Below are 24,888 nucleotides of genomic sequence, written 5' to 3'. Positions count from 1 at the left end.
CCCCAATATCCCTCCAAAAAATGACCCCAAAATCCCCAGAAATGACCAGAAATCCCCCCCAAAAATGGCCCCAAAAATCCCCCCAAATGGCCCCAAACTCCCCAAAAACAGCATTAAAAAATGGCCCCAAAATCTCCAAAAATGGCCCTAAAATTCCCCCAAAAATGGGCCTAAAATCCCCCCAAAATTCCTGGAAATGGCCCCAAAATCTTCAAAAAAGATCCCAAAATCCCCAAAAGTGACCTGAAAATCCCCAAAAAATGACCCCAAAAATCCCAAAAAGTGACCCCAAAATCCCCAAAAATGACCTCGAAATCCCCCCCCAAAAAATGGCTCAAAAATCCCCCCAAACAGCTCCAAACTCCCCAAAAAAGACATCAAAAAATGGACCCAAAATCTCCAAAAATGGCCCCAAAATCCCCCCCCAAAAATGGTTCCAAAAATCCCCCAAAATTCCTGAAAATGGCCCCAAAAATCCCCCAAAATGACCCCAAACTCTCCAAAATGGCCCCAAAAATCCCCAAAAAATTGGTCCCAAAATCCCCAAATGTGACCTAAAAATCGCCCCAAAAATGGCCCCAAAAATCCCCCAAAAAATAGCCCCAAAAATCCCCCAAAATGGGCCCAAAATCCCCAGAAATGACCCCAAAATGGCCTCAGAAAATGGACCCAAAATCTCCAAAAATGGCCCCAAAATGGCCCCAAAATCCCCCCAAAAATGGGCCTAAAACCCCCCCAAAATTCCTGGAAATGGCCCCAAAATCCCCAAAAATGGCCCCAAAAAATGAACACAAAATCTCCAAAAATGCCCAAAAAACGACTCTAAAATGGCCCCAAAATCACCAAAAAAAGGCCCCAAAAATGACCCCAAAATCACCAAAAAAAGGCCCCAAAAATTGTCCCAAAATGCCCAAAAATCGTCCCAAAATTCCTGGAAATGGCTCCAAAATCCTTCTGAAAAATGGCCCTAAAATCCCAAAAAATGGCCCCAAAAATTGCCCCAAAATTTGCCTCAAAATCCCCAAAATTTGCCTTAAAATCCTCACAAAAGGTCCTGAAAAGAGCCCAAAAAATCCCCAAAAATGGCTCCAAATACCCCCAAAAATGGTCCCAAAAATGACCCCAAAAATGGCCCCAAAAACCCCAAAAAATGGCCCCAAAAATGACCCCAAAAATGACCCCAAAAATGGTCCCAAAAATCCCCCAAAAATTCCTGAAAATGGCCCCAAAATCCCCAAAAATGGCCCCAAAATCCCCCAAAAATGGCCCCAAAATCCCCAAAAATGGTTCCAAAAATCCCCCAAAATCCCCAACAATGGCCCCAAAATCCTTCCCAAATATGGCCCCAAAATCCCAAAAAAAGGGCCCCAAAATTCCCCTAAAAATCCCCAAAAATCCCCCAAAATGGCCCCAAAATCCCCAACAATGGCCCTAAAATCCCTTCAAAATTCCCAATTTTCCCCAAATCCCCAAATTTCTCCCCAAAATCCCCAATTTCCCCTCCCAAAGTCTCTCCAAACCATCCAAAACCCCTTAAAAATCCCCATTTTCCCTCAAATTTTCCCCTAAAAACCCCAAATTTTCCCCTAAAATCCCCAATTTTTCCCCAAAATTCCCAAATTTTCCCCAATTTCCAAAATCCCAAAATTCACCCCAAAATCCCCAATTCCCCCTCCCAAAATCCCTCCAAAACCCCTAAAAAATCCCCATTTTCCCCTAAATTTTCCCCTAAAACCCCCAAAATTTCACCTAAAAATCCCAAATTTTCTCCTAAAAATCCCAAATTTTCCCCCAAAATTCCCAAATTTCCCCAATTTCCCCAAAACCCCCAAATTTCACCCCAAAATCCCCAATTCCCCTCCCAAAATCCCTCCAAACCCCCTAAAAAATCCCCATTTTCCTCCCAATTTTCCCCTAAAACCCCAAATTTTCCTCTAAAAATCCCAAATTTTCCCCTAAAAATCCCAAATTTTCACCGAATTTCCCAAAATCCCCAAATTTCACCCCAAAATCCCCAATTCCCCTCCCAAAATCCCTCCAAACCCCCCAAAAAATCCCCATTTCCCCCCAAATTTTCCCCTAAAAACCCCAAAATTTCCCCAAAAAACCCCAAATTTTCCCCCAAAATTCCCAAATTTTCCCCAATTTTCCCAAAATCCCCAAATTTCACCCCAAAATCCCCAATTCCCCTCCCAAAATCCCTCCAAACCCCCCTAAAAAATCCCCATTTTCCCCCCAAATTTTCCCCTAAAACCCCCAAAATTTCACCTAAAAACCCCAAATTTTCCCCCAAAATTCCCAAATTTTCATCGAATTTTCCCAAAATCCCAAATTTCACCCCAAAATCCCCAATTCCCCTCCCAAAATCCCTCCAAACCCCCTAAAAAATCCCCATTTTCCCCCTAAATTTTCCCCTATAACCCCCAAATTTTTCCCCTAAAACCCCAAATTTTCCCCTAAAAATCCCAAATTTTCCCCCAAAATTCCCAAATTTTCACGGAATTTCCCCAAATCCCCAAATTTCACCCCAAAATCCCCAATTCCCCCCCAAAATCCCTCCAAACCCCTAAAAAATCCCCATTTTCCCCCCAAATTTTCCCCTAAAAACCCCAAATTTTCCCCTAAAATCCCCAAATTTTCTCCTAAAAATCCCAAATTTTCACCCAAAATTCCCCAATTTTCCCAAAATCGCGGGATTTGACCCCAGATTTGTGTCCCCAGGTGCCCTCGGGCAGGATGACGGGCTCCAGCCCCGTGTCCCCGGCGTCCCCAACGCCCCCAAAAATCTCCTCAAAACCCCAAATTTTCCCCCAAAATCCCCAAATTTTCCCCTAAAAATCCCCAATTTCACCCCAAAATTCCCAAATTTTCCCCAATTTCCCCAAAATCTCCAATTTCCCCTCCCAAAATCCCTCCAAACCCCCTAAAAAATCCCCATTTTCCCCCCAAATTTTCCCCTAAAACCCCCAAATTTTCCCCTAAAACCCCCAAATTTTCCCCTAAAAATCCCAAATTTTCACCAAAAATTCCCAAATTTTCACCCAGAACTCCCCAAATTTTCCCAAAATTCTGGGATTTGACCCCGGATTTGTGTCCCCAGGTGCCCTCGGGCAGGATGACGGGCTCCAGCCCCGTGTCCCCGGCGTCCCCAAACCCCCCAAAAATCTCCTCAAAACCCCAAATTTTCCCCTAAAAATCCCAAATTTTCCCCTAAAAATCCCAAATTTTCCCCCAAAATTCCCAAATTTTCACTGAATTTCCCAAAATCCCCAAATTTCACCCCAAAATCCCTCCAAACCCCCTAAAAAATCCCCATTTTCCCCCAAATTTTCCCCTAAAAATCCCAAATTTTCCCCTAAAAACCCCAAATTTTCCCCCAAAATCCCCAAATTTTCACCGAATTTCCCCAAAATCCCCAAATTTCACCCCAAAATCCCCAATTTCCCCTCCAAAAATCCCTCCAAACCCCCTAAAACCCCCTAAAAATCCCCATTTTCCCCCCAAATTTTCACCAAAAAATCCCAAATTTTCCCCTAAAATCCCCAATTTTTCCCCTAAAATATCCCAAATTTTCCCCAATTTCCCCAAAATCCCCAAATTTCACCCCAAAATCCCCAAATCCCCTCCCAAAATCCCTCCAAACCCCCTAAAAAATCCCCATTTTCCCCCCAAATTTTCCCCTAAAATCCCCAAATTCCCCCTAAAAATCCCAAATTTTTCCCCAAAATTCCCAAATTTTCCCCAATTTTCCGAAAATCCCCAAATTTCACCCCAAAATCCCCAATTCCCCTCCCAAAATCCCTCCAAACCCCCTAAAAAATCCCCATTTTCTCCCCAAATTTTTCCCCTAAAAACCCCAAAATTTCACCTAAAAATCTCAAATTTCCCCTAAAAATTCCCAAATTTTCATCGAATTTCCCCAAAATCCCCAAATTTCACCCCAAAATCCCCAATTCCCCCTCCCAAAATCCCTCCAAACCCCCTAAAAAATCCCCATTTCCCCCCCCAAATTTCCCCTAAATCCCCAAATTTTCCCCTAAAAATCCCAAATTTTCCCCTAAAAATCCCAAATTTTCCCCCAAAATTCCCAAATTTTCCCCAATTTTCCCAAAATCCCCAAATTTCACCCCAAAATCCCCAATTCCCCCCAAAATCCCTCCAAACCCCCTAAAAAATCCCCTTTTTCCCCCCAAATTTTCCCCTAAAAACCCCAAATTTTCCCCCAAAAACCCCAAATTTTCTCCTAAAAATCCCAAATTTCCCCCCAAAAAACCCAAATTTTCCCGAATTTCCCCAAAATCCCGAAATTTCACCCCAAAATCCCCAAATTCCCCTCCCACAGTCCCTCCAAACCCCCTAAAACCCCCTAAAAATCCCCATTTTCCCCCCAAATTTTCCCCTAAAAACCCCAAATTTTCCCCTAAAAATCCCAAATTTTCCCCTAAAAATCCCAAATTTTCACCAAAAATTCCCAAATTTTCACCCAGAACTCCCCAAATTTTCCCAAAATCCCAGGATTTGACCCCAGATTTGTGTCCCCAGGTGCCCTCGGGCAGGATGACGGGCTCCAGCCCCGTGTCCCCGGCGTCCCCAAACCCCCCAAAAATCTCCTCAAAACCCCAAATTTTCACCCAAAAACCCCAAATTTTCTCCTAAAAATCCCAAATTTCCCCTAAAAATTCCCAAATTTTCATCAAATTTCCCCAAAATCCCCAAATTTCACCCCAAAATCCCCAATTCCCCTCCCAAAATCCCTCCAAACCCCCTAAAAAATCCCCATTTTCCCCCCAAATTTTCCCCTAAAAACCCCGAAATTTCACCTAAAACCACCAAATTTTCCTCTCAAAATCCCAAATTTTCTCCTAAAAACCCCAAATTTTCCCCAATTTTCCCAAAATCCCCAAATTTCACCCCAAAATCCCCAATTCCCCTCCCAAAATCCCTCCAAACCCCCTAAAAAAATCCCCATTTCCCCTTAAATTTTCCCCTAAAACCCCAAATTTTCCCCTAAAATTCCCAAATTTTGCCCTAAAAAACCCCAATTTTTCCCCAAAATTTTTAAATTTTCCCCAATTTCCCAAAATCCCCAAATTTCACCCCAAAATCCCTAATTTCCCTCCCAAAATCCCTCCAAACCACCTAAAAAAATCCCCATTTTCCCCCCAAATTTTCCCCTAAAACCCCCAAATTTTCCCCAAAAACCCCAAATTTTTCCCCCAAAATTCCCCAATTTCCCCAATTTTCCCAAAATCCCCAAATTTCACCCCAAAATCCCTAATTTCCCTCCCAAAATCCCTCCAAACCCCCTAAAAAATCCCCATTTTCCCCCCAAATTTTCCCCTAAAATCCCCAAATTTTCCCCTAAAATTCCAAATTTCACCCCAAAATTCCCAAATTTTCACCGAATTTTCCCAAAATCCCCAAATTTTACCCCAAAATCTCCAATTTCCCCTCCCAAAATCTTTCCAAACCCCCTAAAAAATCCCCTTTTTCCCCCCAAATTTTCCCCTAAAAACTCCAAATTTTCCCCTTAAAACCCTCAAATTTTCCCCCAAAATTCCCAAATTTTCACCGAATTTCCCAAAACCCCCAAATTTCACCCCAAAATCCCCAATTTCCCCTCCCAAAATCCCTCCAAACCCCCCTAAAAAAACCCCATTTTCCCCCCAAATTTTCCCCTAAAAACCCCAAATTATGCCCAAAAACCCTAAATTTTCTCCCAAAATTCCCAAATTTTCATCGAATTTTCCCAAAATCCCCAAATTTCACCCCAAAATCCCCAATTCCCCTCCCAAAATCCCTCCAAACCCCCTAAAAAATCCCCATTTTCCCCCCAAATTTTCTCCTAAAAACCCCAAATTTCCCCCAAAAATCCCAAATTTCCCCCAATTTTCCCAAAATCCCCAAATTTCACCCCAAAATCCCCAATTCCCCCCCAAAATCCCTCCAAACCCCCTAAAAAATCCCCATTTTCCCCCCAAATTTTCCCCTAAAACCCTCAAATTTTCCCCTAAAAACCCCAATTTTTCCCCAAAATTTTTAAATTTTCCCCAATTTCCCAAAATCCCCAAATTTCACCCCAAAATCCCCAATTCCCCCTCCCAAAATCCCTCCAAACCCCCTAAAAAATCCCCATTTTCCCCCTAAATTTTCCCCTAAAATCCCCAAAATTTCACCTAAAATTCCCAAATTTCCTCAAAAAATCCCAAATTTTCCCCCAAAATTCCCAAATTTTCCCAAATTTTCCCAAAATCCCCAAATTTCACCCCAAAATCCCCAATTCCCCCCCAAAATCCCTCCAAACCCCCTAAAAAATCCCCATTTTCCCCCCAATTTTCCCCTAAAATTCCCAAATTTTCCCCCAAAAACCCCAAATTTTCACCTAAAATTCCCAAATTTTCCCCCAAAATTCCCAAATTTCCCCCAATTTTCCCAAAATCCCCAAATTTCACCCCAAAATCCCCAATTCCCTCCCAAAATTCCTCCAAACCCCCTAAAAAATCCCCATTTTCCCCCCAAATTTTCCCCTAAAACCCCCAAAATTTCACCTAAAATTCCCAAATTTCCCCTAAAATCCCCAAATTTTCCCCCAAAATTCCCAAATTTTCCCCAATTTCCCCCAAAATTCCCAAATTTCACCCCAAAATCCCTAATTTCCCTCCCAAAATCCCTCCAAACCCCCTAAAAAATCCCCATTTTCCCCCCAAATTTTCCCCTAAAAACCCCAAATTTTTCCCCAAAATTCCCAAATTTTCCCCAATTTTCCCAAAATCCCCAAATTTCACCCCAAAATCCCCAATTCCCCTCCCAAAATCCCTCCAAACCCCCTAAAAAATCCCCATTTTCCCCCCAAATTTTCCCCTAAAAACCCCAAATTTTCACCTAAAAACCCCAAATTTTCCCCAAAAAATCCCAAATTTTCACCAAAAATCCCAAATTTTCCCCAATTTTCCCAAAATCCCCAAATTTCACCCCAAAATCCCCAATTCCCCTCCCAAAATCCCTCCAAACCCCCTAAAAAATCCCCATTTTCCTCCCAATTTTCCCCTAAAATCCCCAAATTTTCCCCAAAAACCCCAAATTTTCTCCTAAAAATCCCAAATTTTTCCCCAAAATTCCCAAATTTTCATTGAATTTCCCCAAAATCCCCAAATTTTACCCCAAAATCCCCAATTCCCTCCCAAAATCCCTCCAAACCCCCTAAAAAATCCCCATTTTCCCCCCAAATTTTCGCCTAAAAACCCCAAATTTTCACCTAAAATTCCCAAATTTTCCCCAAAAAATCCCAAATTTTCCCCCAAATTCCCAAATTTTCCCCAATTTTCCCAAAATCCCCAAATTTCACCCCAAAATCCCCAATTTCCCCTCCCAAAATCCCTCCAAACCCCCTAAAAAATCCCCATTTCCCCCCCAAATTTTCCCCTAAAATCCCCAAATTTTCCCCTAAAAATCCCAAATTTTCCCCCAAAATCCCCAAATTTTCCCCCAAAATTCCCATATTTTCATCGAATTTTCCCAAAATCCCCAAATTCCACCCCAAAATCCCTAATTTCCCCTCCCACAGTCCCTCCAAACCCCCTAAAACCCCCTAAAAATCCCCATTTTTCCCCCAAATTTTCCCCTAAAAATCCTAAATTTTCCCCTTAAATCCCCATTTTTTTCCCCAAAAATCCCAAATTTTCACCCAGAACCCCCAAATTTTCCCAAAATTCTGGGATTTGACCCCGGATTGGTGTCCCCAGGTGCCCTCGGGCAGGATGACGGGCTCCAGCCCCGTGTCCCCGGCGTCCCCAAACCCCCCAAAAATCTCCTCAAAACCCCAAATTTTCACCCAAAATCCCAAATTTTCCCCCAAAATTCCCCAATTTTCCCAAAATTCTGGGATTTGACCCCAGATTTGTGTCCCCAGGTGCCCTCGGGCAGGATGACGGGCTCCAGCCCCGTGTCCCCGGCGTCCCCAAACCCCCCAAAAATCTCCTCAAAACCCCAAATTTTCCCCTAAAAACCCCAAATTTTCCCCCAAAAATCCCAAATTTTCCCCCAAAATTCCCAAATTTTCATCGAATTTCCCCAAAATCCCCAAATTTCACCCCAAAATCCCCAATTCCCCTCCCAAAATCCCTCCAAACCCCCTAAAAAATCCCCATTTTCCCACTAAATTTTGCCCTAAAAACCCCAAATTTTCTCCTAAAAATCTCAAATTTTCCCCTAAAAATCCCAACTTTTCTCCTAAAAATCCCAAATTTTCCCCCCAAATTCCCCAATTTTCCCAAAATTCTGGGATTTGACCCCGGGTTTGTGTCCCCAGGTGCCCTCGGGCAGGATGACGGGCTCCAGCCCCGTGTCCCCGGCCTCGTCCTCGGGGGGCTCCCCCGGCAGCCCCTCCCCCCCCGGGCCCCCCCGGCCGGCCCCGCCCCCCGAGGGCCCCCCCGAGGGCCCCCCCGAGCCCCCCTGGCTGTGGGAGAGGAGCCCGGCCGAGATCGCCGAGCAGGCCAAGCATGTAAGGGTTAAACTGCACTGGTTTGTACTGGTTTGTACTGGGAATGGGCTGGGAATGGGCTGGGAATGGGCTGGGAATGGGTTATACTGGGTTATACTGGGTTATACTGGGAGAGGAGCCCCCCCCGAGCCCCCCTGGCTGTGGGAGAGGAGCCCGGCCGAGATCGCCGAGCAGGCCAAGCACGTAAGGGTTAAACTGCACTGGTTTGTACTGGTTTGTACTGGGAATGCACTGGGAATGGGCTGTACTGGGTTATACTGGGTTATACTGGGTTATACTGGGAGAGGAGCCCGGCCCGAGCCCCCCTGGCTGTGGGAGAGGAGCCCGGCCGAGATCGCCGAGCAGGCCAAGCACGTAAGGGTTAAACTGGACTGGTTTGTACTGGTTTGTACTGGTTTGTACTGGGAATGGGCTGTACTGGGTTATACTGGGTTATACTGGGCTGTACTGGGTTATACTGGGTTATACTGGGTTATACTGGGTTATACTGGGAGAGGAGCCCCCCCCCGAGCCCCCCTGGCTGTGGGAGAGGAGCCCGGCCGAGATCGCCGAGCAGGCCAGGCACGTAAGGGTTAAACTGGACTGGTTTGTACTGGTTTGTACTGGGAATGCACTGGGAATGGGCTGTACTGGGTTATACTGGGTTATACTGGGTTATACTGGGTTATACTGGGAGAGGAGCCCCCCCCGAGCCCCCCTGGCTGTGGGAGAGGAGCCCGGTCGAGATCGCCGAGCAGGCCAAGCACGTAAGGGTTAAACTGCACTGGTTTGTACTGGTTTGTACTGGTTTGTACTGGGAATGCATTGGGAATGCACTGGGAATGGTTATACTGGGTTATACTGGGTTATACTGGGTTATACTGGGTTATACTGGGAGAGGAGCCCCCCCCGAGCCCCCCTGGCTGTGGGAGAGGAGCCCGGCCGAGATCGCCGAGCAGGCCAAGCACGTAAGGGTTAATCTGTACTGGTTTGTACTGGTTTGTACTGGGAATGGGCTGGGAATGGGCTGTACTGGGTTATACTGGGTTATACTGGGTTATACTGGGATATACTGGGAGAGGAGCCCCCCCGAGCCCCCCTGGCTGTGGGAGAGGAGCCCGGCCGAGATCGCCGAGCAGGCCAAGCACGTAAGGGTTAATCTGTACTGGTTTGTACTGGTTTGTACTGGTTTGTACTGGGAATGGTTATACTGGGTTATACTGGGTTATACTGGGTTATACTGGGAGAGGAGCCCGGCCGAGATCGCCGAGCAGGCCAAGCATGTAAGGGTTAAACTGGACTGGTTTGTACTGGTTTGTACTGGGAATGCACTGGGAATGGGCTGTACTGGGTTATACTGGGTTATACTGGGTTATACTGGGTTATACTGGGTTATACTGGGTTATACTGGGAGAGGATCCCCCCCCGAGCCCCCCTGGCTGTGGGAGAGGAGCCCGGCCGAGATCGCCGAGCAGGCCAAGCACGTAAGGGTTAAACTGGACTGGTTTGTACTGGTTTGTACTGGTTTGTACTGGGAATGGGCTGGGAATGGGCTGGGAATGGTTATACTGGGTTATACTGGGTTATACTGGGCTATACTGGGCTATACTGGGTTATACTGGGTTATACTGGGTTATACTGGGCTATACTGGGTTATACTGGGCTATACTGGGTTATACTGGGCTATACTGGGCTATACTGGGCTATACTGGGCTATACTGGGCTATACTGGGTTATACTGGGTTATACTGGGATATACTGGGTTTATTCAAATTTTGGGATAAAACCTCGGGGATTTTTCCCATTTTCTCGGGGTTTTTTTCGCTCACCTGTCCTCACCTGTCCCTCTCCTGTCCCTCACCTGTCCCTCACCTGTCCCTCACCTGTGTCTCACCTGTCCCTCACCTGTCCCTCACCTGTCTCACCTGTCCTTCCCCTGTCCCACCTGTCCTCACCTTTCCCTCTCCTGTCCCTCACCTGTCCCTCACCTGTCCCCCACCTGTCTCTCACCTGTCTCACCTGTCCTCACCTGTCCTCACCTGTCCCTCCCCTGTCCTTCACCTGTCTCTCACCTGTCTCACCTGTCCCTCACCTGTCCCTCACCTGTCCCACCTGTCTCACCTGTCTCTCCCCTGTCCCTCCCCTGTCCCTCACCTGTCCCTCACCTGTCTCACCTGTCTCACCTGTCCTCACCTGTCCCTCACCTGTCTCACCTGTCCCTCACCTGTCCCTCCCCTGTCCCTCACCTGTCTCTCACCTCTCACCTGTCTCACCTGTCCCACCTGTCCCCACCTGTCCCACCTGTCTCACCTGTCCCTCACCTGTCTCACCTGTCCTCACCTGTCTCACCTGTCCCTCACCTGTCCCTCATCTGTCCCTCACCTGTCCCTCACCTGTCTCACCTGTCCCTCACCTGTCCCTCACCTGTCCCCACCTGTCCCTCACCTGTCTCACCTGTCCCTCACCTGTCCCTCAGCTGTCCTCACCTGTCCCTCACCTGTCCCTCACCTGTCCCCACCTGTCTCTCACCTGTCCCCACCTGTCCCCCCTGTCCCTCACCTGTCCCTCACCTGTCCCTCACCTGTCCCCACCTGTCTCTCACCTGTCCCCACCTGTCCCCCCTGTCCCTCACCTGTCCCTCACCTGTCCCACCTGTCCTCACCTGTCCCTCACCTGTCCTCACCTGTCTCTCACCTGTCCCTCACCTGTCTCACCTGTCCCTCACCTGTCCCTCACCTGTCCCCACCTGTCCCTCACCTGTCCCTCACCTGTCCCTCACCTGTCTCTCACCTGTCCCCACCTGTCCCACCTGTCTCACCTGTCCCTCACCTGTCCCCACCTGTCCCTCACCTGTCCCTCACCTGTCTCTCACCTGTCTCTCACCTGTCTCTCCCCTGTCCCTCACCTGTCTCATCTGTCCCTCCCCTGTCCCTCACCTGTCCCTCACCTGTCTCACCTGTCTCTCACCTGTCTCTCACCTGTCTCACCTGTCCCTCACCGTTCCCTCACCTGTCCCTCACCTGTCTCTCACCTGTCTCACCTGTCCCTCACCTGTCTCTCACCTGTCTCACCTGTCCCTCACCTGTCTCTCACCTGTCTCACCTGTCCCTCACCTGTCCCTCACCTGTCCCTCACCTGTCCCTCACCTGTCTCCCCTGTCCCTCACCTGTCCCTCACCTGTCCCTCCCCTGTCCCTCACCTGTCCCTCCCCTGTCCCTCACCTGTCTCTCACCTGTCCCTCACCTGTCTCCCCTGTCCCTCACCTGTCCCTCACCTGTCTCACCTGTCCCTCACCTGTCCCTCACCTGTCCCTCACCTGTCCCTCACCTGTCTCTCACCTGTCCCTCACCTGTCCCACCTGTCTCACCTGTCCCCAGGTAAACCCTTGAGGAACCAATTTAGGAGTTTTCAACCCAATTTATTCCAATTTTGGGACAAAACCTCGGGGGTTTTTCCCATTTTCTCGGGGTTTTTTTCCCTCACCTGTCCCCACCTGTCCCTCACCTGTCCCCACCTGTCCCTCACCTGTCTCCCCTGTCTCACCTGCGCAGGAGGCCGAGGTGGAGCACCGCGTGGCCGAGATGAAGCGCGAGGGCTTCTGGTCCCTGCGGCGCCTGCCCAAGGTGCCCGAGCCGGCGCGGCCCAAGGTGCACTGGGATTACCTGTGCGAGGAGATGCAGTGGCTGGCCGCCGACTTCGCCCAGGAGAGACGCTGGAAGAGGGGCGTGGCCAGGAAGGTGGGGCACCTGGGCACACCTGGGCACACCTGGGCACACCTGGCTGAAATTTGGACAAAATTTGGGTGAAAATTGGGTGAAATTTGGGTGATTTTGGGGTGTTTTTTGGTGGTTTTTGGTTACCTGGCGCACCTGTGGTGGCATCTCAGGTGGGTTTCAAACAACTGGAGGAGCTCAGGTGACACCTGGGCGCACCTGGGCACACCTGGGCACACCTGGCTGAAATTTGGGCGAAATTTGGGCGAAATTTGGGCGATTTTTGGGGGTTTTTTGGTGGTTTTTGGTTACCTGGCGCACCTGTGGTGGCATCTCAGGTGGGTTTGGATCACCTGGAGGAGCTCAGGTGACACCTGGGCACACCTGGGCACACCTGGGCACACCTGCGAGAAATTTGGGTGAAAACTGGGCGAAATTCGGGTGAAATTTGGGTGATTTTTGGGATTTTTTGGTGGTTTTTGGTTACCCGGCGCACCTGTGGTGGCATCTCAGGTGGGTTTCGATCACCTGGAGGAGCTCAGGTGACACCTGGGCACACCTGGGCACACCTGGGTGAAATTTGGGTGAAATTTGGGTGAAATTTGGGCGATTTTTGGGGTTTTTTGGTGGTTTTTGGTTACCTGGCGCACCTGTGGTGGCATCTCAGGTGGGTTTGAGCACCTGGAGGAGCTCAGGTGACACCTGGGCACACCTGGGTGAAATTTAGGCGAAAATTGGGTGAAATTTGGGCGATTTTGGGTGGTTTTTGGTGGTTTTTGGTTACCTGGCGCACCTGTGGTGACATCTCAGGTGGGTTTGAGCACCTGGAGGAGTTCAGGTGACACCTGGGCACACCTGGGCAAAATTTGGGTGAAAATTGGGCGAAATTTGGGCGATTTTTGGGGTTTTTTGGTGGTTTTTGGTTACCTGGCGCACCTGTGGTGGCATCTCAGGTGGGTTTTGAGCACCTGGAGGAGCTCAGGTGACACCTGGGCACACCTGGGCACACCTGGGCGAAATTTGGGCAAAATTTGGGTGAAAATTGGGTGAAATTTGGGGGTTTTTTGGTGGTTTTTGGTTACCTGGCGCACCTGTGGTGGCATCTCAGGTGGGTTTCGATCACCTGGAGGAGCTCAGGTGACACCTGGGCACACCTGGGCACACCTGCGAGAAATTTGGGCGAAAACTGGGCGAAATTCGGGTGAAATTTGGGCGATTTTTGGGTTTTTTTTGGTGGTTTTTGGTTACCTGGCGCACCTGTGGTGGCATCTCAGGTGGGTTTGAGCACCTGGAGGAGCTCAGGTGACACCTGGGCACACCTGGGCACACCTGGGTGAAGTTTGGGTGAAATTCGGGCGATGTCTGTGTGGTATCTCACCTGTCTGTACCTCAGTCTCACCTGTGTATCTCACCTGTATCTCACCTGTCCCACACCTGTATCTCACCTGTCCCACACCTGTCTCTCACCTGTCTCCCCTGTCTCTCACCTGTCTCTCACCTGTCTCACCTGTCTCACCTGTCTCTCACCTGTCTCTCACCTGTCTCACCTGTCTCTCACCTGTCTCTCACCTGTCTCACCTGTCTCACCTGTCTCTCACCTGTCTCTCACCTGTCTCACCTGTCTCACCTGTCTCTCACCTGTCTCACCTGTCTCTCACCTGTCCCTCACCTGTCTCTCACCTGTCCCTCACCTGTCCCACCTGTCTCACCTGTCCCTCACCTGTCTCTCACCTGTCCCTCACCTGTCTCACCTGTCTCTCACCTGTCTCTCCCCTGTCTGTCACCTGTCTCTCACCTGTCTCTCACCTGTCTCACCTGTCTCTCACCTGTCCCTCACCTGTCTCTCACCTGTCCCTCACCTGTCCCACCTGTCTCACCTGTCCCTCACCTGTCTCTCACCTGTCTCTCACCTGTCTCTCACCTGTCTCACCTGTCTCTCACCTGTCTCTCACCTGTCTCTCCCCTGTCTCTCCCCTGTCTCTCACCTGTCTCTCACCTGTCTCACCTCTCACCTGTCTCTCACCTGTCTCACCTGTCCCTCACCTGTCTCACCTGTCCCTCACCTGTCTCACCTGTCTCACCTGTCTCACCTGTCTCTCACCTGTCTCTCACCTGTCTCACCTGTCTCTCACCTGTCTCTCACCTGTCTCACCTGTCTCACCTGTCTCTCACCTGTCTCTCACCTGTCTCACCTGTCTCACCTGTCTCTCACCTGTCTCACCTGTCCCTCACCTGTCTCTCACCTGTCTCACCTGTCCCTCACCTGTCTCACCTGTCCCTCACCTGTCTCTCACCTGTCCCTCACCTGTCTCACCTGTCTCTCACCTGTCTCACCTGTCTCTCACCTGTCCCTCACCTGTCTCTCACCTGTCCCTCACCTGTCCCACCTGTCTCACCTGTCCCTCACCTGTCTCTCACCTGTCTCTCACCTGTCTCACCTGTCTCTCACCTGTCTCTCAGCTGTCTCTCCTGTCTCACCTGTCTCTCCCCTGTCTCTCCCCTGTCTCTCACCTGTCTCTCACCTGTCTCTCCCCTGTCTCTCACCTGTCTCTCCCCTGTCTCTCACCTGTCTCTCACCTGTCTCACCTCTCACCTGTCTCTCACCTGTCTCACCTGTCCCTCACCTGTCTCACCTGTCCCTCACCTGTCTCACCTGTCTCTCACCTGTCTCACCTGTCTCACCTGTCTCACCTGTCCCTCACCTGTCTCACCTGTCTCTCACCTGTCTCTCACCTGTCTCTCACCTGTCCCTCACCTGTCTCACCTGTCTCTCACCTGTCTCTCCCCTGTCTGTCACCTGTCTCTCACCTGTCTCTCACCTGTCTCACCTGTCTCTCACCTGTCCCTCACCTGTCTCTCACCTGTCTCACCTGTCTCTCACCTGTCCCTCACCTGTCTCTCACCTGTCCCTCACCTGTCCCACCTGTCTCACCTGTCCCTCACCTGTCTCTCACCTGTCTCTCACCTGTCTCACCTGTCTCTCCCCTGTCTCTCACCTGTCTCTCCCCTGTCTCTCACCTGTCTCTCACCTGTCTCACCTCTCACCTGTCTCTCACCTGTCTCACCTGTCCCTCACCTGTCTCACCTGTCTCTCACCTGTCTCACCTCTCACCTGTCCCTCACCTGTCTCACCTGTCCCTCCCCTGTCTCTCACCTGTCCCTCACCTGTCTCACCTGTCCCAGGTGGTGCGGATGGTGATGCGGCACCACGAGGAGCAGCGGCAGCGCCAGGAGCGCGCCAAGCGCGAGGAGCAGGCCAAGCTGCGCCGCGTGGCCGCCGCCATCGCCCGCGAGGTGCGCCACTTCTGGAGCAGCGTCGAGAAGGTACCTGGGCACACCTGGGCACAGCTGGGATACACCTGGGAACACCTGGGGTACAGCTGGGAACACCTGGGAACACCTGGGATACACCTGGGCACAGCTGGGTACACCTGGGATACAACTGGGCACAGCTGGGAACACCTGGGAACACCTGGGATACACCTGGGCACAGCTGGGCACACCTGGGATACACCTGGGCACACCTGGGCAGAGCTGGGATGCACCTGGGCACAGCTGGGCACAGTTGGGATACACCTGGGATACACCTGGGCACAGCTGGGCACACCTGGGCACACCTGGGCACAGCTGGGATACACCTGGGCACAGCTGGGACACACCTGGGCACAGCTGGGATACACCTGGGCACACCTGGGCACAGCTGGGTAAACCTGGGATACACCTGGGCACAGCTGGGATACACCTCGGATACACCTGGGCAGACCTGGGCACACCTGGGCACACCTGGGCACAGCTGGGATACACCTGGCAACACCTGGGTAAACCTGGGATACGCCTGGGTACAGCTGGGCACACCTGGGATACACCTGGGCACACCTGGGCACAGCTGGGCACAGCTGGGCACACCTGGGATAGATCTGGGCACATCTGGGATACACCTGGGCACACCTGGGCACAGCTGGGGTAAACCTGGGATACATCTGGGATACACCTGGGCTGCACCCGGGACACAGCTGGGATACACCAGGGCACAGCTGGGATACACCTGAGTTCACCTGGGCACAATTGGGCACACCTGGAATACACCTGGGCACAGCTGGGGTAAACCTGGGCACACCTGGGCACACCTGGGAACACCTGGGCACACCTGGGCACACCTTGGCACACCTGAGCCCACCTGGGCACACCTGGGATACACCTGGGCACACCTGGGATACTCCTGGGCACACCTGGGCACACCTGGGCACACCTGGGCACACCTGGGCACACCTGGGCACACCATTGGCTGCCCATCAACGCCCATTGCTGCCATTGCTGAGCACTGGCTGCCCTCGGAGTGCCCCCGCCCAGCCCCGAGGCCCCGCCAGGTGTCCCAGGTGCGCCCAGGTGTGCCAGGTGCGCCCAGGTGTGCCAGGTGTGCCAGGTGCAGCCAGGTGTGCCAGGTGCACCAGGTGCGCCAGGTGCGCCAGGTGCGCCAGGTGTGCCAGGTGTGCCAGGTGTGCCAGGTGTGCCAGGTGTGCCAGGTGCGCCAGGTGCACCAGGTGCGCCAGGTGCGCCAGGTGCGCCAGGTGTGCCAGGTGTGCCAGGTGTGCCAGGTGTGCCAGGTGTGCCAGGTGCGCCAGGTGCGCCAGGTGTGCCAAGTGTGCCAAGTGTGCCAGGTGCACCAGGTGTGCCAGGTGTGCCAGGCGTGCCAGGTGTGCCAGGTGTGCCAGGTGTGCGTGCCCTGCAGGTGGTGCAGTTCAAGCAGCAGTCGCGGCTGGAGGAGAAGCGCAAGAAGGCGCTGGACCTGCAGCTGGATTTCATCGTGGGCCAGACGGAGCGCTACTCCGACCTGCTGAGCCGCAGCCTGAACGCGCCCCGCGCCCGCCTCACCTGCCCAGGTAACCTCACCTGGGGGGTTTGGGGTCACCTGGGGGGTTTGGGGGGGGTTTGGGGTCACGTGGGGGGGGTTTGGGGTCACCTGGGGGGGTTTGGGGTCACCTGCTGAGCCGCAGCCTGAACGCGCCCCGCGCCCGCCTCACCTGCCCAGGTAACCTCACCTGCCCAGGTAACCTCACCTGGGGGGCTTGGGGTCACCTGGGGGGGTTTGGGGTCACCTGGGGGGGGTTTGGGGTCATCTATGGGGGGTTTGGGGTCACCTGGGGGGGGTTTGGGGTCACCTGCTGAGCCGCAGCCTGAACGCGCCCCGCACCCGCCTCACCTGCCCAGGTAACCTCACCTGGGGGGTTTGGGGTCACCTGGAGGGGTTTGGGGTCACCTGGGGGGGTTTGGGGTCACCTGGGGGGGTTTGGGGTCACCTGGGGGTTTGGGGTCACCTGGGGGGGGTTTGGGGTCACCTGGGGGGGGTTTGGGGTCACCTGGGGGGGTTTGGGGTCACCTGGGGGGGGGGTTTGGGGTCACCTGGGGGGGTTTGGGGTCATCTATGGGGGGTTTGGGGTCACCTGGGGGGGGCTTGGGGTCACCTGTGGGGGGTTTGGGGTCACCTGCTGAGCCGCGGCCTCAGTGCGCCCCGCGCCCGCCTCACCTGCCCAGGTAACCTCACCTGGGGGGCTTGGGGTCACCTGGGGGTTTGGGGTCACCTGGGGGGGGTTTGGGGTCACCTGGGGGGGTTTGGGGTCACCTCCTGAGCCGCAGCCTGAACGCGGCCCGCGCCCGCCTCACCTGCCCAGGTAACCTCACCTGCCCAGCTAACCTCACCTGGGGGGTTTGGGGTCATCTATGGGGGGTTTGGGGTCACCTGGAGGGGTTTGGGGTCATCTATGGGGGGTTTGGGGTCACCTGTGGGAGGTTTTGGGGTCACCTGCTGAGCCGCAGCCTGAACGCGCCCCGCGCCCGCCTCACCTGCCCAGGTAACCTCACCTGCCCAGGTAACCTCACCTGGGGGGGGTTTGGGGTCACCTGGGGGGTTTGGGGTCACCTGGGGGGAGTTTGGGGTCACCTGGGGGGGGTTTGGGGTCACCTGGGGGGGGTTTGGGGTCACCTCCTGAGCCGCAGCGTGAACGCGCCCCGCGCCCGCCTCACCTGCCCAGGTAACCTCACCTGCCCAGGTAACCTCACCTGGGCGGGCTTGGGGTCACCTGGGGGGGGTTGGGGTCACCTGTGGGGGGTTTGGGGTCACCTGGGGGGGGGTTTGGGGTCACCTGGGGGGTTTGGGGTCACCTGTGGGGGGTTTGGGGTCACCTGTGGGGGGTTTGGGGTCACCTGGGGGGGTTTGGGGTCACCTGCTGAGCCGCAGCCTGAACGCGCCCCGCGCCCGCCTCACCTGCACAGGTAACCTCACCTGGGGGGTTTGGGGGGGTTTGCGGTCACCTGGGGGGTTTGGGGTCACCTGGGGGGGTTTGGGGTCACCTGGGGGGGTTTGGGGTCACCTGGGGGGGTTTGGGGTCACCTGCTGAGCCGCAGCCTGAACGCGCCCCGCGCCCGCCTCACCTGCCCAGGTAACCTCACCTGGGGGGGTTTGGGGTCACCTGGGGGGGTTTGGGGTCACCTGGGGGGGGTTTGGGGTCATCTAGAGGGGTTTGGGGTCACCTGGGGGGGGTTTGGGGTCACCTGGGGGGGTTTGGGGTCACCTGGGGGGGTTTGGGGTCACCTGCTGAGCCGCAGCCTGAACGCGCCCCGCGCCCGCCTCACCTGCCCAGGTAACCTCACCTGGGGGGTTTGGGGTCACCTGGGGGGGTTTGGGGTCATCTAGAGGGGTTTGGGGTCACCTGGGGGGGGTTTGGGGTCACCTGTGGGGGTTTGGGGTCACCTGGGGGGGTTTGGGGTCACCTGCTGAGCCGCAGCCTGAACGCGCCCCGCACCCGCCTCACCTGCACAGGTAACCTCACCTGGGGGGGGTTTGGACCTGCACAGGTAACCTCACCTGGGGGGGGTTTGGGGTCACCTGGGGGGGTTTGGGGTCACCTGGGGGGGGGGGGTTAGGGGTCACCTTGGGGGGGTTTGGGGGTCACCTGGGGGAGTTTGGGGTCACCTGTGGGGGCTTTGGGGTCACCTGGGGGGGGTTTGGGGTCACCTGGGGGGGGTTTGGGGTCACCTGGGGGGGGTTTGGGGTCACCTGGGGGGGTTTGGGGGTCACCTGGGGGGTTTTGGGGTCACCTGGGGGGGGGGTTAGGGGTCACCTGTGGGGGCTTTGGGGTCACCTGGGGGAGTTTGTGGGTCACCTGTGGGGGCTTTGGGGGTCACCTGTGGGGGGGTTTGGGGTCACCTGTGGGGGGTTTGGGGTCACCTGCTGAGCCGCAGCCTGAACGCGCCCCCGCGCCCGCCTCACCTGCCCAGGTAACCTCACCTGCCCAGGTAACCTCACCTGGGGGGGGTTGGTGAGGGGCTTGGGGATACCTGGGGGGTGGAGAGGTCACCTGTGGGGGCAGTGAGGGCCTCAGGTGTCACCTGGGGGTGCTCAGGGTGTCCCCTATGGGTGCCATGGCCTCACCTGTGGGTGCTCAGGTCTCACCTGTGGGTGCTCAGGTCTCACCTGTGGGTGCTCAGGTGTCACCTGGAGGTGCTCAGGTGTCACCTGTGGGTGCTCAGGTCTCACCTGTGGGTGCTCAGGTCTCACCTGTGGGTGCTCAGGTGTCACCTGTGGGTGCTCAGGTCTCACCTGTGGGTGCTCAGTTGTCACCTGTGGGTGCTCAGGTGTCCCCTGTGGGTGCTCAGGTCTCACCTGTGGGTGCTCAGGGTGTCCCCTGTGGGTGCTCAGGTGTCACCTGTGGGTGCCATGGCCTCACCTGTGGGTGGTCAGGTCTCACCTGGGGGTGCTCAGGTGTCACCTGGGGGTGCTCAGGTGTCCCCTGTGGGGTGCTCAGGTGTCACCTGTGGGTGCTCAGGTGTCACCTGTGGGTGCTCAGGTCTCACCTGTGGGTGCTCAGGTGTCACCTGGGGGGTGCTCAGGTGTCACCTGGGGGGTGCTCAGGTGTCCCCCTGTACCTGCCCAGGTGTCCCTGAGCTCACCTGTCCCTTTCCTTTGCAGCCTCGGCCGAGAGCCCCCCCCCGGCCCCTCGGGGACCTCCTGGGCTCCCTCTCCCCCGCAGGTAACGCCCCTCCCCCACCCTCACCTGTCCCCTCACCTGTCCCACCTGTCCCCTCCTCCCTCACCTGTCCCACCTGTCCCACCTGTCCCCTCCCCCTCACCTGTCCCACCTGTCCCCTCCCCCCTCACCTGTCCCACCTGTCCCCTCCCCCCTCACCTGTCCCCTCACCTGTCCCACCTGTCCCTTCCCCCCTCACCTGTCCCAGCCTGTCCCCTCCCCCCTCACCTGTCCCCTCACCTGTCCCACCTGTCCCTTCCCCCCTCACCTGTCCCACCTGTCCCCTCCCCCTCACCTGTCCCACCTGTCCCCTCCCCCTCACCTGTCTCACCTGTCCCCTCCCCCCTCACCTGTCCCACCTGTCCCCTCACCTGTCCCACCTGTCCCCCTCCCCCCTCACCTGTCCCACCTGTCCCCTCCCCCCTCACCTGTCCCACCTGTCCCACCTGTCCCCTCCCCCTCACCTGTCCCCACCTGTCCCTCCCCCCTCCCCTGTCCCACCTGTACCACCTGTCCCCTCACCTGTCCCACCTTTCCCACCTGTCCCACCTGTCCCACCTGTCCCCTCCCCCCTCACCTGTCCCCTCACCTGTCCCACCTGTCCCACCTGTCCCCTCCCCCTCACCTGTCCCACCTGTCCCCTCCCCCCCTCACCTGTCCCCTCACCTGTCCCACCTGTCCCTTCCCCCCTCACCTGTCCCACCTGTCCCCTCCCCCTCACCTGTCCCACCTGTCCCCTCCCCCTCACCTGTCTCACCTGTCCCCGTCCCCCCTCACCTGTCCCACCTGTCCCCTCACCTGTCCCACCTGTCCCCTTCCCCCCTCACCTGTCCCACCTGTCCCCTCCCCCCTCACCTGTCCCACCTGTCCCCCTCCCCCCTCACCTGTCCCACCTGTCCCACCCTGTCCCCTCCCCCTCACCTGTCCCACCCGTCCCTTCCCCCCTCACCTGTCCCACCTGTCCCTTCCCCCCTCACCTGTCCCATCTGTCCCCTCCCCCCTCACCTGTCCCACCTGTCCCACCTGTCCCTTCCCCCCTCACCTGTCCCACCTGTCCCACCTGTCCCCTCTCCCCTCACCTGTCCCACCTGTCCCACCTGTCCCCTCCCCCTCACCTGTCCCACCTGTCCCCTCCCCCCTCCCCTGTCCCACCTGTACCACCTGTCCTCTCACCTGTCCCACCTTTCCCACCTGTCCCACCTGTCCCACCTGTCCCCTCCCCCCTCACCTGTCCCCTCCCCCCCTCACCTGTCCCCTCCCCCCTCACCTGTCCCACCTGTCCCACCTGTCCCCTCCCCCCTCACCTGTCCCTCCTGTCCGCTCACCTGTCCCACCTGTCCCCTCCCCCTCACCTGTCCCACCTGTCCCCTCCCCCCTCACCTGTCCCACCTGTCCCCTCACCTGTCCCACCTGTCCCCTCACCTGTCCCACCTGTCCCCCCTGTCCCCTCCCCCCCTCACCTGTCCCCTCCCCCCTCACCTGTCCCACCTGTCCCCTCCCCCCTCACCTGTCCCACCTGTCCCCTCCCCCTCACCTGTCCCACCTGTCCCCTCCCCCCTCACCTGTCCCACCTGTCTCTTCCCCCTCACCTGTCCCACCTGTCCCCTCTCCCCTCACTTGTCCCACCTGTCCCCTCCCCCCTCACCTGTCCCACCTGTCCCACCTGTTCCCTCACCTGTCCCACCTGTCCCCTCACCTGTCCCACCTGTCCCCTCCCCCCTCACCTGTCCCACCTGTCCCCTCCCCCTCACCTGTCCCTTCCCCCCTCACCTGTCCCACCTGTCCCCCTCCCCCCTCACCTGTCCCACCTGTCCCCTCCCCCCTCACCTGTCCCACCTGTCCCCTTCCCCCTCACCCTGTCCCACCTGTCCCACCTGTCCCCTCCCCCACCCTCACCTGTCCCACCTGTCCCCTCCCCCCTCACCTGTCCCCTTCCCCTCACCTGTCCCACCTGTCCCCTCCCCCTCACCTGTCCCCACCTGTCCCCTCCCCCCACCCTCACCTGTCCCACCTGTCCCCTTCCCCTCACCTGTCCCACCTGTCCCCTCCCCTCACCTGTCCCACCTGTCCCCTCCCCCACCCTCACCTGTCCCACCTGTCCCCTCCCCCTCACCTGTCCCACCTGTCCCCTCCCCCAGGTGCTCAGGCGGGACCGGGACCCTCCCCCACCCTGGGGGCCCCGCGAGGAGGACGAGGAGTTCGAGGCTGAGGAGGAGGAAGGTGAGGGGGGGAGGGGCACAGGTGAGACAGGTGAGGGTGGGGGAGGGGCACAGGTGAGACAGGTGGGGGAGGGGACACACCTGGGGCCATTTGCTGCCATTTTTGGCCCTTTTGGGGCCGTTTGCTCCCAATTTTTGCCCATTTTGGGGCCATTTTTGCCCAATTTTGGACCATTTTGGGCCATTTTTGCCATTTTTGGCCACTTTGATGCCATTTTTGGCCATTTTTGTCCATTTTGATGCCTTTTGATTCCACTTTTTTGCCATTTTTTTCCATTTTGATTCCATTTTGGAGCCATTTTTGTTCATTTTTGCCCGATTTTGCCCATTTTTTTTACCATTTTTCCCCATTTTTTCCTCATTTTCCCCATTTTTTCCCATTTTTGCCCATTTTGGTGCCCTTTTTTACCCATTTTCGGCCTTTTTGGTGTCATTTATTGCCATTTTTGGCCGTTTTGGTGCCATTTTTTACCATTTTTATGCCATTTTTGGCAATTTTTGCCCACTTGTTGCCATTTTTGGCCATTTTGATATAATTTGGGTCCATTTTTGCCCATTTCTGGACTTTTTTGGCCACTTTGGTGCCATTTTGATGACACTTTTTACCACTTTGATGCCACTTTTTGCTATTTTTGGGTCATTTTTGGCCATTTTTGTCCATTTTGATCCCATTTTTGACCATTTTTGGCCAGTTTTGTCCATTTTGGTCCCATTTTTGTCCATTTTTCCCCATTTTTTCCCATTTTCCCCATTTTTTCCCCATTTTTCCCCTTTTCCCCCATTTTTCCCCATTTTTCCCCATTTTCCCCCATTTCTTCCTCATTTTCCCCATTTTTTTCCTATTTTTTCCCAATTTTTCCCCATTTTCCCCCATTTTTCCCCATTTTTCCCCATTTTCCCCCATTTTTTTCCTATTTTCCCCATTTTTTCCCTTTTTCCCCATTTTTTCCTTTTTTCCCCATTCTTTCCCATTTTCCCCCATTTCTTCCCCATTTTTCCCCATTTCTCCCCATATTTCTCCATATTTCCCCATTTTTTCCCCATTTTTCCCCGTTTTCCCCATTTTTTCCCATTTTTTCCCATTTTTTTCCTGTTTTTCCCGTTTTTTTCCCGTTTTTTTGCCCATTTTTCCCCATTTTTGCCCGTTTTTTCCCCATTTTCCCCCATTTTCCCCATTTTCCCCCATTTTCCCCCATTTTTTCCCCATTTTTTCCCCATTTTTCCCCATTTTTTCCCCATTTTCCCCCATTTTTCCCCATTTTTCCCCATTTTCCCCATTTTTCCCCATTTTCCCCTTTTCCCCCATTTTTCCCATTTTTTTCCCATTTTCCCCCATTTTTCCCCAATTTTTCCCCATTTTTCCCCATTTTTTCCCCGTTTTCCCCCATTCTTCCCCATTTTCCCCCATTTTTCCCCATTTTCCCCCCATTTTTCCCCATTTTCCCCCATTTTTCCCCATTTGTCCCCTTTTTTCCCCATTCTTCTCCATTTTCCCCCATTTTCCCCCATTTTTCCCCATTTCCCCCATTTTTCCCAAATTTTCCCCATTTTTCCCCATTTTTTCCCCATTTTTCCCCATTTTCCCCCATTTTCCCCCATTTTTCCCATTTTTCCCCATTTTTCCCCAATTTTCCCCATTTCCCCCATTTTCCCCATTTTTCCACTTTTTTTCCCATTTTCCCCCATTTTCCCCCATTTTTCCCCATTTTTTCCCCATTTCCCCCCATTTTCCCCCATTTTTCCCATTTTTCCCCATTCTTCCTCATTTTCCCCATTTTCCCCATTTTCCCCATTTTCTCCATTTTTTTCCCCATTTCCCCCCATTTTTTCCCAATTTTTCCTCAATTTTTTCCCATTTTTCCCCGTTTTTCCCGTTTTTGCCCGTTTTTCCGTCTTTTCCCCGTTTTTCCCGTTTTTTGCCCGTTTTTTAAACCGTTTTTCCCCATTTTTTTCCCCATTTTTCCCCATTTTTCCCCGTTTTTTCCCGTTTTTCCCCGTTTTTCCCCATTTTTCCCCATTTTCCCCCCATTTTTCCCCATTTTTCCCGTTTTTGCCCATTTTTTTCTCGTTTTTCCCGTTTCCCCCAATTTTTCCCATTTCTCCCCATTTTCCCCCATTTTCCCCCCATTTTTTCCCCATTCTTCCCCATTCCTCCCAATTTTTTCCCCATTTTTCCCCATTTTTCCCCATTTTTTCCCCATCTTTTCCCGTTTTTTCCCGTTTTTTCCTATTTTTTCCGTTTTTTCCCGTTTTTCCCCCATTTTCCCCATTTTTCCCCATTTTCCCCATTTTTCCCCCATTTTTCCCCTTTTCCCCCATTTTTTCCCATTTTCCCCCATTTTCCCCATTTTTTCCCATTTTTCAAAATTTTTCCCCATTTTCCCCATTTTCCCCCATTTTTTCCCCATTTTTCCCATTTTTCCCCATTTTTTTCCCCATTTTCCCCCATTTTT

The 24,888-nt window shown here is 54.0% G+C and overlaps 2 protein-coding genes across 2 annotated transcripts in view; one reads left to right on the top strand and one right to left on the bottom strand.

Annotated features, from left to right (window-relative positions):
* Window positions 1-1,547, bottom strand: part of BCKDK (branched chain keto acid dehydrogenase kinase) — a 27,679-nt gene extending 26,132 nt beyond the window's left edge. The window contains exon 1 of the mRNA XM_059872781.1: window positions 1,521-1,547. Coding sequence (XP_059728764.1) covers window positions 1,521-1,547 — 27 coding nt within the window. The remainder of the gene's footprint in view (window positions 1-1,520) is intronic.
* Window positions 1,548-8,308: 6,761 nt separating this feature from the next.
* The window catches only part of LOC132341321 (helicase SRCAP-like), a 56,831-nt gene continuing 40,251 nt past the window's right edge, over window positions 8,309-24,888 (top strand). The window contains 6 exon segments of the mRNA XM_059872780.1: window positions 8,309-8,500; window positions 12,031-12,216; window positions 15,376-15,516; window positions 16,922-17,072; window positions 20,159-20,220; window positions 22,331-22,436. Coding sequence (XP_059728763.1) covers window positions 8,324-8,500; window positions 12,031-12,216; window positions 15,376-15,516; window positions 16,922-17,072; window positions 20,159-20,220; window positions 22,331-22,436 — 823 coding nt within the window. The 5' untranslated portion in view covers window positions 8,309-8,323.

The sequence above is a fragment of the Haemorhous mexicanus genome, chromosome 38 (assembly GCF_027477595.1).
Source record: "Haemorhous mexicanus isolate bHaeMex1 chromosome 38, bHaeMex1.pri, whole genome shotgun sequence".
NCBI lineage: Eukaryota > Metazoa > Chordata > Aves > Passeriformes > Fringillidae > Haemorhous > Haemorhous mexicanus.
The sequence above is the reverse complement of the archived record's forward strand: the minus strand, read 5'-3'. Positions and strand labels throughout refer to the sequence as shown.